Source organism: Pelobates fuscus, chromosome 5 (assembly GCF_036172605.1).
Source record: "Pelobates fuscus isolate aPelFus1 chromosome 5, aPelFus1.pri, whole genome shotgun sequence".
In the NCBI taxonomy this organism is placed as follows: domain Eukaryota; kingdom Metazoa; phylum Chordata; class Amphibia; order Anura; family Pelobatidae; genus Pelobates; species Pelobates fuscus.
In genome coordinates this window covers 28,316,593-28,329,117 of record NC_086321.1, presented here as the reverse complement: position 1 = coordinate 28,329,117, position 12,525 = coordinate 28,316,593, and the positions used below count along the sequence as shown (strand labels likewise).

General features: G+C 39.1%; 1 protein-coding gene across 1 annotated transcript in view; it reads left to right on the top strand.

Annotated features, from left to right (window-relative positions):
- ARSK (arylsulfatase family member K) overlaps positions 1 to 12,525 on the top strand; it is a 58,090-nt gene that overhangs the window by 9,634 nt on the left and 35,931 nt on the right. Inside the window, exon 5 of the mRNA XM_063456750.1 lies at positions 7,284 to 7,455. Within this exon, the coding sequence (XP_063312820.1) occupies positions 7,284 to 7,455 (172 nt within the window). The remainder of the gene's footprint in view (positions 1 to 7,283; positions 7,456 to 12,525) is intronic.

The following is a 12,525-nucleotide window of genomic DNA, read 5'->3' as shown; positions in this document are numbered from 1 at the left end:
ATTTATCAGATATTTAGTCCGGTTACTTATCCCACCTGGGGGATATATTTTGTAAAGTCAGCTTATATACTTTTTTATTAAAGCCAGCCTTTCTATTACTGGTGGGACCGTAATTTAGGTAATTCCATACTATGGCTGCTAAAAAGGCACAAGACTCAAAATCCTCTATGAGGAAAGAGAAAAAAGATACATCCCAGGACAAATCTCTGTCAACATATTTCTCGCCTCAACATAAAAGTCTTAAACAGAAGATGAATGATACTGATGCCAGCTTGGAAATCCTTGATTCAGAGCCCAATAAGGAGCCTTTAACAATTACTTTCCTATGCTCTACCCTAAAGGACAATCTGCAACAGATAAAAATGGAACTCGCCGCAACTGCCGCAGAAATAAAATCAGAAATAAAACAAGAAATAAATGTACTAGCGACAAAAATAGATAAATTTGAAGATCAAATTAAAGATTTGGAATTCACTGTAAAAAATTTAGCAGAAGAATGCCAAAAGGCGCACCATAAGATCGCAGATCTGGAACTTAAAATGAATGATCTCGAAGACCGCTCCAGACGTAAAAACTTGCGCTTTAGGAATATCGCAGAAAAGGGAAGAACGGAAGACTTAAGACAAACCTTGATGGAATATTTTTCAGCTCTGGGTGTGGAGTACAACTCACACAATCACTATATAGAAAGGTGCCATCGATTATTTAAACCTCAATCCATTCAGAACGAGGCTCCGCGAGACATCATTGTACGCTTTATTACTTATGATTTCAAAGAAAAAATTTGGAAAGCTGCAAGAGAGAATCAGTTAACCTCGGGGTGTTTCCAAAATGTAAAAGTGTTTCAGGACCTATCGTTTGATACGAGAACAAAAAGGAAATTGTTTAGCTCAGCTACTCAAATTCTCAGACGACATGAAATAAAATACAGGTGGCTCTATCCTCTTAAAATAAGTCTGTCATACGAAGGGAAAAGAGAGCTATTTGAGTCCAATACCAAATTAATAGACTGGCTGAAAAGGAACAATTTGACTTTGTAAATAGATGATCTAAGGGCTAAGGTTGGGGTTGGAAACCGGAATATATATGCATTTTTTTTTTTTTTTTTTTTTTTTTGTCTTCTCTCACGCTGCCCTTCGGGCAACGTGAATTGTCAAGGGCTTATGGGTGCAATGATAGTTAAGAATTATCAATAACCTCCCCCCTCAGGGTTAATGGGTAGAAAAAGAAAGGAAAGAAAAGGGAGAAATGGAAGGAAAAAAGGAAAAGAAATTTTTAGTTTACATTTCTCCCCTAGAAGAGCCTAATGAAATGGTCACTGAGGATAACAAGCCTTATTATAGGTTTTGAATACTGAGGGATCTATTGATAATTTGGTAAATTCACGTGTGTTAGTAAATGGTTGGTGCATCACAGTTGAATTTAATTTAAAAAGACACTACTTTAAAGGAATGCTTGACTTTTAAGACAGGAGCAAGGTTAAAAGGTAAAGAGAAAATGGAAATAGTAAAGGTGCACAAACAAAATATAAAAGACAGGGTGGAGGAATGAGATATTGAAGAAAGAAGGGGGAAGGTAACTGTAAATTAGGTGTATAAAAGGTCAAATTAATATTAAGATGGCTCTTTTTTTTTTTTTTTTTTTTTTTTTTTTTTTTTTTTTTCTCTACAACAGTTACGTGTGTAATGTCACAATTATATAAGTAGTTACTTATTATGTAGTTAATACTACTGCAGAAGGATTCCCACGGGTATATTCGGTTTCACAGGGATAAAATGACACAATACAATATAATAGAGGGACACATTGATAAAACGACATAACACAATATAGTATAGCGATATACTTTTTATGAAATAGGATATGTGTGAATATCTTCACGAGGTTAATAAACATTTTTGGCTAATCACGAATAGTATATATGCTATATAATAGCCTCAATAGTAGAATAATAGCTTTAACAATAGAATAATTTAAGAAATTGGTCACGATGTAGATTTCGGGGACACACAATGTACAAATTATGATATAAGCTTTGTTTGACAAGTGTGTTTTTTTTTTTTTTTTTTTTTTTTTTTTTTTTTTTCTCCTCATCTATATATTACTTATAGTTGACTTTGTTAGGACAGCTCTCTGGGCCTAGTGGCCGGCTTGCTCCTCTTGGTGTAGTGATACTACACTGTTTCCGTTGATCTCTATCACTATCAGAGATCTACGGTTAATTCTTTTTTTTTCTTTCCTTTTTTCTTTTTTTCCTCGTTTTCTCTAGCCATTGGCTGGATGAAGATGATGGATCTGTTCCGATCCAATTTTAACTTGTTCGTGTTTGGTGTAGTCTGGTGCTTTGTCGTGTTGTTTTTTTTTTATGTGTCTGTTTTTTCCTTTTATAGAGCATATGAATTTTTTGTTAAATCCAGGACAACAAAAGACAGTAAAATTCCTGTATATGGATACTGGGGGTTTAAATATAAGTATATTCGAATATCTTATTGACAAACAGAAATGTTAAAATTTCTATCGTTAAATGTCCAAGGTTTAAATACCAATAAAAAAAGGAGCAGATTATATGATACTCTTGGGGAACATAACATCCAAGTGGCATTCCTACAGGAAACACATTGGTTGCAGGGTCTTAAGCAAAGATGGGGTGGAGACAAATTTAATAATATAGTTCATGCTTCCTTAAGAGACAAGAAAAAAAGAGGAGTTGCAGTTGTTTTCAACAGTAATATAGATTTGCAAATTGAATATATCGAATTGGACCCAGAAGCTAGATATATAATTATCATTTGTGTAATGGATAAATTGCCCTATACTTTAGTAAATGTTTATCTACCGAATGTTGACCCTATGACAAAGTTTCTATCTATAATGGATAGAGTTGATAAAGTATCTAAGGGATATCTAATTATAGCTGGCGATTTTAATTGTGTGGCGAACCCTAAAATGGATAAGACATATACCCCGACTACTTCAATTGATAAAAGAATGGTCAAACAGTCTAAAAAATTTAATAACATCTGTAAACAATATAATTTACATGATATTTGGAGACTATTACATCCACTGGAAAAAGACTACTCCCACCAATCGTGTGCGCATGGTTCATACTCACGTATTGATCTATGTCTATTAGATGCAAATTCGATACCCTTATGTAATTCAATCGAAATTAAAGAGAGTCTATGGTCTGATCATAGTCTCATTCTAATAGATTTTGGCAAGAGATCTTCTAGGGTGCGTACTACTTGGAGACTGAATGATGCTCTTATCAATGATACGAAAAATAAGGAAGAATTAATCCAATTATTAAAATTCTTTTGGTTAGAAAACAGCTCCTCTGATACATCGCCGGCAAATAACTGGTGTACACACAAATCAGTTATGCGAGGCTATCTAATTAAATTAGCCCATATAACGAGGTCTATGAAGGGTAAGACCCTATCTGATCTGTATATCGAGTTCTATAACTTGTCTAAGCTAAATAAACAAAATCCATCTGCAGAAATGAAAACTAAAATAAATGATGTACAAAAACTAATTAATTTAAAAGTGGAAGAAAAAATTAAATTAAATATTTACAAACTAAGATTAAAAAACTATGGTACAGGTAATAGAGCTAATAAAAATTTGTCAAAAAGACTACAAAATTACCACGCGAAAAATCGAGTAGAACAACTGATAGATGGCCAAAAGGTCTATTCAACACCCGCTGCAATAGGGGAGAGATTCAATCAATTTTATGAAGATCTATATAACCTCAAAATGTCCCCTAATCTAATGGATATTCAAAACTATTTAGCGGACACGCAGATCCCAAAAGTTTCAGCGCATGATCTATTAATTTTAAACAAGATTATTTCGGCCGATGAAGTTAAATTCCAAATAAATAGACTCCCTATTAATAAAACACCAGGCCCTGACGGTTTTACGAATTTATATTATAAACAGATGCAGTCCTTATTAATTAATCCTTTAACAGACATGTTTAATCAAATAGCTCTAAACAAATTTTTTCCAACTGAATTACTACAGGCTAATATTATTCCGATATTGAAACCTGATAAAATTAGTAACAACCCTAGTAATTATAGACCTATAGCTTTGATTAATGTGGATATGAAGATCTATGCGGCCATAATTGCTGACAGAATAAAGACTATTATTGCGACATTGATCCATCCAGATCAGATAGGGTTTGTCCCGGGTAGGCAGGCATCAAACAATACTAGAAGAATAATTGACACTCTAGACTGGGCCAACAGATATCGGATTCCCTTCCTGGCCCTGTCATTAGATGCCGAAAAAGCATTTGACAGGGTCGGGTGGGGTTATCTTAGCGAACTTCTTATTGCATTTGGGTTCACTGGATGGATACACGACGCCATCATGGCTCTGTATTCCTCCCCCACTGCGAGAACGGTAGGACCAAATATCACAGCAGGGTGGTTTGCACTTAAAAACGGTACACGACAAGGATGTCCTCTTTCCCCCCTGCTGTATATCTTGTCTATTGAGCCCTTGGCAATCAATATTAGGAATAATCCTTTGATCCAAGGTGTCCATACGAATTCGATGGACGCTAAAATATCATTATACGCGGACGATGCGTTACTCACTCTTACATCCCCAGAGTCTTCTCTAAAATTTTTAATGATCGAAATTAATAAATATTCTACAATTTCGAACTTTAAGCTAAATATAACCAAATCCACAGTAATGTATGTGAATATGAACAACGACCTGGTAAACACTTTAGCCCACGCCTATAAATTTGTATGGACAGACTTGGAATTAAATTATCTAGGACTATATATAACTACCAAAGTGACAGCTATAATGGAGAGGAATATAATGTTCCTTATGAGAAATATGAATCTCAAACTAAAAAGATGGAAAAATTTAGAAACTTCTTGGCAAGGCAAAATAAATATTATTAATGCGTATATATTGCCTAAATGGCTATACTTATTTTCTATGATTCCACTCAAAGTCCCTGGGCCCTGGCTGGCTATGATTCAATCCAGTTTCAATAATTTTATCTGGAATAATAAAAAACCTAGAATTGCTCAAAAGATATTAACTAGAAAACTGTCTAACGGGGGTTTAAACTTTCCTAGTATTACCTACAGTTATCATGCTAATATCATTAGACATATCTACCTCCTTCAGGACCCTGAGCAGGTCTTAGAACCATGGTATAATATTGAATCTGAAATGGTCCAAACAGACAGACTGCAACATTCGATGTGGATAGTTACAAAGAACTCTCTAATGAATTTGTTTAAGAACTCAACGATACTATTCCAAATTCTAGAAGAGTGGTTACTAATTAAGAAAAAACTAGCCCTAGGAAATATGATACCCAAATCATGCACATTAGACATACTGCAAATTCTTATAGAAGATCTCTCTTTAAAGAACTGGGCTAACGCTGATAGAATAAAGTTTTCACAAATTATGCAAGGAGATAATATTTTGCCATTTCAGAGCATTAGTGATATTTTCCACATTCCACGCAGGGAAATTTTTACTTATCTACGGATAAAAAACTATATTCATAAAAATGTGCTCAAATCGTCTTCTATCTATGCGAAAAAGTTGGAAGTTATATTTAAGTCTCAACCCATTAAAAAAAGCATGGCTGTCGCCTTATCAATGCTGGAACTTCTTAAAGAGTCCCCATATAGTTTGATTAAGAAGTGGGAACAAGATTTAGAACTACAAATTTCTTTAGACGATTGGAATTCCTCTTTAACTCGGGTGAATAAATATATCCATTGTCTGAACCTGTCGGAATGCCACTTCAAAGTTCTCTATAGATGGTATTATACACCTGCTAGACTAGCTAAAATGTTTCACTCTTCTGATCCAACTTGTTGGAGATGTGGTAGCCATTTAGGTACGTACATACATATCTGGTGGACATGTCCAGCTGTTAAGTCTATTTGGTCTTGGGCGTTTAATATTTTTTCATTAATGACTACAAATAGAATTCCGGAGAATGCTGCTTCGGCTATTTTACATCTGAATATGTCTTTAGATTCACAAAGAGATTTCTGTTTTGCCATTCATTCTTTGATTGCGGTTAAAATCATTATCGCAAGACACTGGAAAGTATCTAAGTCGTTTGACAAACGACTATTGATAGACCAAATTAGATTCCAATTATCAATGGAATATGAGTTGATCAATAATGCGACTTTTACTTCTAAGAAAAAGAGATGGTATTGTGAATGGTTAGACAAATATAATATATTATTTGGATAGTTCTCCTATGGTTAAATTAGATATCTGCATAGACAGAGAAAGAAGGGATAAAATTAAAACAGAAGCCAATAACCTCAGTCCATGGAAAGGGAGTTGTTTGAAAAGATGCTCTAAGGAAATTTTTTTTTTTTTTCTTTTTTTTTTTTTTTTTTTTTTTTTTTTTTTGTTGTTGTTGTTTTTGGTTTTGTCGTGGTTAATCTATGTTAGTATGCTGTCATGCGGGTCTATAATTGAACATGCGATCACTGTGTTTGATCATGTACCATCTATCACTTATGTATTTGTTTGATACTTGTGTACACTTGTTGATCTGTATTAGTTTCAGCATACTTGTTGTCTATGTCAAATAATAATGAAAAACTTTTTCAATAAAGACATAATTAAAAAAAAAAAAAAAAAAAAAATAAAAGTGATTGATACATACTATCCCCCATCCTTTCGACTTCCATCTTGTGCTAGTAACTTTGCACTCTCTGATTGCCTGCAAGGTTTAGTCTGCATTGCAATTATCACTTTTAGCATTTAACTTGGTTTAAGTTTAGATTGCCACATCTAATAGTGGTTCGAATTGTAATTATCACTTTTGGCATCAACTCTGTCTAAGTTTAAATTGCTACATTCATTAGTGATTGATATATACCTTGCAGCTAACAGGCAAGACTTTTTTATGAGTTCCAAGGCTATTTGGTTTTTATTTCATTATTCTCAATAAAATTTATTTATTTTCGTAATAATTAATTCACTAACCTTGATTTCGCCAAGGTGAAGGGTCCCCTTGAATCTATAAAAAAAAAAAAAAAGAAGTAAAAAATATGTTTTAAAAAAATGTACATTTAATGTCCTTTATATGTCATGTTATATAGCTTTCCTACTAGTTTATTTAAAGTAACAGCACAGGTCCAATTCATCAGTTAACGGAGTGTTACTTGAAATGTCTATTTTGTTGTTTAGACTCATTACAGAAGGTTTAAATGGTCAAAAACTAAAATCCAACTTTCACTTTAATGTATTAGGTGGCGTACAAGAATGTAACTATTCCGAAATGGATACCCTTACAGAATATGCATCCGGTGGACTACTATTCTACATACACTAAGAATTGTACTGGGCACTTTACAGATAGGGAGATCCAAGACATAAGAGCATACTATTATGCTATGTGTGCAGAGACGGACGCACTAATGGGTAGGTGGTATAACAATATATTATCTAAACTCTTAACTCTCTCTAGCCTTGGCTTTCCACTTGATGTTGAGCTACATATTTTCAGGATTGTGGTAGAGCAACATATGATTATGTTTGGAAACAGAATGCCAAAGATCTAAACAGCAACAGTTGTAATCAAATGTATTCAACCCCCCATTGAAAATCAAGTTTATTGTCAGTTTTTACAGACTTTCATCTGTTTGCTACGAACAAATCAAACAAAAGCAATTGAAATAGCTCAACACAATGAATGCTTCAAGTGGTTTCCGCAAATTCAACTGAAAATGCAACATATGACTTCTCCAGTCTCAAAATGATTCAACCCCCCTGAATTGAATCCCTCACAACAGCATAAATATGCAAAACAGCTGTTGTCTCAAGCACACCTGATGCAACTAATCATGGGCTTCATTAGTTGCACCAGATGTGCTTGAGCTGGATCCCTTGAAATACCTGAACTGGCTAGGGGTTTGTTGAGTGTCACGTTTCACTGCATACATTGTGTTGATCTATTTCAATTGCTTTTGTTTGATTTGCTCATTGCAAACAGATGAAAGTCTGTACATTTTGACAATAAACCTGATTTTCTATGGGGGTTGAATCATTTTGATTGCAACTGTATTGCTGAAGTATACGTGTCATACCTAAAATAATTGTTCTTATTTAAAAAGCATACACTGGTCAGCTACAACCACCTGCCTAATATTGTATAGTTCCCCTTTGTACTACCAAATCTGATGCGTTAAAGCATGAACTCCACAAGACCTCTGAATATGTCCTGTGGTATGCGTGAACTCCACAAGACATTAGCATTAGATACTTTAAGTCCTGCAAGGTCAAAGGTGGGGCATCCATGGATTGGATTTATTGTTCCAGCACATCCCACAGATGGTAATTTGAATTGAGATCTGGGGAATTTAGAGGCCAAGGCAACACTTTGAGCTCTTTATCATGTTCCTCAAACTACTCCAGAACAATTTTTGCAGCGTGTCAGAGTGCATTATCCTTCTGAAAGAGGCCACTTCCACCAGAGAACACCATCGCAAGGAAGGTTTGTACGTCGTCTGAAACAAACTCTCACCCGGCCCTCCCCCTGATCAAAAAGAAAACATGATTCATCAGATGAGGCAACCATCTTCCATTGCTCCACGGTCCATTTTTCAGTGCTCACGTCCCCATTGAAGATGCTTTCGACGATGGACAGGGGTCATCATGTGCACTCTGATTGGTCTGCGGCTATGCAGCCCCTTTTGCAGCAAACTTCAAAGCACTGTGTGTTCTGACACCTTCCATCATGGCCAGCACTACATTTTTCAGCAATTTGAGCTATAGTAGCTCTTCTGTGGGATCGGACCAGATGGAGTAGCCTTCATTTCCCATGTGCATCATTGAACCTTGGGCACCCATGACCTTGATGACTGTTCACCAGTTGTCCTTCCTTGCACCAGTTTTGGTAGGTACTAATCACTACATACCGGGAACACACCTCACAAGACTTGCTGTTTTGAAGATGCTCGGATCCAGTCATCTAGCCATCGCTATTTGTCAAAGTCACTCAGATATTTTCACTTGCCCATGTTTCCTGCTACCAACACATAAAATTCAAGAATTCATTGCTGCCTAATATATCCCACCCCTTGACAGATGCCATTGTAACAATTTAATCAATGCTATTCTCTTCACCTGTCGGTGGTTTTAATGTAGTGGCTGATTAGTGATTTCACCTATATATTGCAGAAGTCAAATTGACAGGAGCTGTACAGAGGAAATGCTTTTTTTCTTTTTTTTTTAACAGTGTTAACATCTAGACCAGGGCTTCCCAAACTTTTATGGCCCGAGACCCACTTTTCAAAATGGTAATTTTTCGAGACCCACTTGCTTTTTTTAATGCATATTTTAAAAAGTGAACACCATGACAATCCGCTTTAGAGGCATACAATTGGCACACCATAGCAATCCGCTTTACATGTACACCATGGCAATTGCTTTTAGAGGCATAAATCTGGCACACCATAGCAAACAGCTTAAGAGGCTTACAATTGGCACACCATGGCAATCTGCTTTACAGGCATACAATTGGAACATTATGGCAGCTTTAGATGCATAAAATTGGTACATTATGGCAATCAGTTTTACATGTATAAACTTGGCACATCATGGCAACTTTAGGTGCATAAAATTGGCACACCAGTGCAATAAGTTTTAGAGGCTTACAAATGGCACACCGTAGCAACCAGGTTTAGAGGCATACAATTGGAACATCAGGGCAGCTTTAAATACATAAACTTGGCACACCATGGCAATCAGCTTTTGATGCATAAACTTGGCACACCATGGCAATCAGCTTTAGATGCATAAACTTGGCATAGAATGGCAATCACTTTTAGATGCATAAACTTGGCACATCATGGCAATCAGCTTCAGAGGCATACAATTGGCAAACAGTCAGATGCATTAAATTGGCACTCCATGGCAATCAGCTTTAAAAGCATGCAATTGGCACACCATGGCAATCAGCTTTAGATGCATAAAATTGGCATATCATGGCAGTTTTAGAGGCATAATTTGGCATATCATGGCAGTTTTAGATGCATAATGTTGATATATCATGGAGTTTTAGAGGCAGAAACTTTACATATCATGGTAATCAGTTTTAGAGACATACAACTGCTTACTCACAGACTCAGTCAGAATCAGACGTTGTGTCCTGCTCATCCAGGCCCCTCACATTGATTATCCCAGTGGTGGAACTAATGTAGAGAGAGCCCTGGTGCAAGTATGCTTTCTGGGGCCCCCTCTAGTGCAAGTGTGGCCAAAAGGTAGATCTCCATCTGTCGGAGAACTTCAACAATGCTATGCCTGCTGGGAATCTACCATTTGCCCATCGTTGCAGGGTTATATTTGTGAGCAGTGTTTGAGCGTTTAAATGTAAGCATGTTTGTGTATTAAAGGACCACTATAGTGCCAGGAAAACAAACTCGTTTTCCTGGCACTAAAGTGCCCCGAGGGTGCCCCCACCCTCAGGGTCCCATTCCCGCCAGGCTGAAGGGAGAGAAAGGGGGTTAAAAACTCACCTTTCTCCAGCGCCGGGCTCCCTCGGCGCTGGGGACTCTCCTCCTTTAGCCGTCATCGGCTGAATGCGCATGCGCGGCAAGAGCCGTGCGCGCATATAGCCAGTCCATAGGAAAGCATTCTCAATGCTTTCCTATGGACGCTGGCGTCTTCTCACTGTGAAAATCACAGTAAGAAGCGCTGAAGCGCCTCTAGCAGCTGTCAATGAGTCAGCCACTAGAGGCTGGATTAACCCATTTGTAAACATAGCAATTCATCTGAAACTGCTATGTTTACAGCAGGCAGGGTTAATCCTAGATGGACCTGGCACCCAGACCACTTCATTAAGCTGAAATGGTCCTTTAAGGATGTGTGTGCATGTATGGGAGTGTTTGTATGTACTGCTGCCATTGGAATGTAGTGGTGTACTTGTTTGTAATGTTTGCGTCTGAACGCAGGGGTGTTTGAATGTAGTGCTGGACTTTAAATGCAGGTGTGCTTTTTGTGTGTAGTGTCGGTGTTTGAATGAAGGGGTGTTTGTATATCATTTTAGTGTTTTAATACATGGGTGTGTTTGTATGTAATGTTTGCGTTTGATTGCAGTGCATGTGTAGTGGATGCAGTGTGTGTATATAAAATATACATATACACAATGTGTGTTTGGATGTAAGCATGTATTTTGCATGGAGTATGTGTGCAGTGTATACACATACAGAGACACAAAAATACACACATACAGAGACACACACATACACATACTGACACAGCGATAGCGATACACACACAATGACACTTATTTTCCTACACACAGATACACATACACTCAAGTAAACAGATACACACTGACATCCAAATACACACACACTGACACAAAAGGAGACTCAGATACACATACACGCAGAGACAGGTGAGGGTGACCGTGTGGTAGGGAGTGTTTCTGCAGGTAACAGTGTAGGGGGGCAGGGTGAAAAAGGGTTACAGTGGGCGGCGGGCAGGGGGAGAAAGTGTTACAGTGGGTGGGCAGGGGAGAGAAAGGGCTACAGTGTAGGGGGCAGGGGGAGAAAGGGCTACAGTGTAGGGGGCAGGGGGAGAGAAGGCTACAGTGGGGAGGCAGGAAGATAATGGGTTACAGTGGGGGAGCAGGGAGAGCAGGGGTTACAGTGGGGAGAGGGGGGCAGGGAGTGAAGGGGTTACAGTGTTGGGGGGCAGGGAGAGCAGGGGTTACAGTGGGGAGAGGGGGGCGAAGGGGTTACAGTGTGGGGAGGGGGGCAGGGAGTGAAGGGGTTACAGTGTGGGGAGGGGTCAGGGAGTGAAGGGGTTACAGTGTGGGGAGGGGTCAGGGAGTGAAGGGGTTACAGTGTGGGGAGGGGGGCAGGGAGTGAAGGGGTTACAGGGTGGGGAGGGGGGCAGGGAGTGAAGGGGTTACAGGGTGGGGAGGGGGGCAGGGAGTGAAGGGGTTACAGGGTGGGAGGGGGAGGGGGCAGGGAGTGAAGGGGTTACAGGGTGGGGAGGGGGCAAGGAGTGAAGGGGTTACAGGGTGGGGAGGGGGCAAGGAGTGAAGGGGTTACAGGGTGGGGAGGGGGCAGGGAGTGAAGGGGTTACAGGGTGGGAGGGGGAAGGGAAGGGGCAGGGAGTGAAGGGGTTACAGGGTGGGGAGGGGGCAGGGAGTGAAGGGGTTACAGGGTGGGGAGGGAAAGGGGCAGGGAGTGAAGGGGTTACAGGGTGGGAGGGGGAAGGGAAGGGGCAGGGAGTGAAGGGGTTACAGGGTGGGGAGGGGGCAGGGAGTGAAGGGGTTACAGGGTGGGGAGGGAAAGGGGCAGGGAGTGAAGGGGTTACAGGGTGGGGAGGGAGTGAAGGGGTTACAGGGTGGGGAGGGAAAGGGGCAGGGAGTGAAGGGGTTACAGGGTGGGGAGGGGAAGGGAAGGGGCAGGGAGTGAAGGGGTTACAGGGTGGGGAGGGGGCATGGAGTGAAGGGGTTACAGGGTGGGGAGGGGGCAG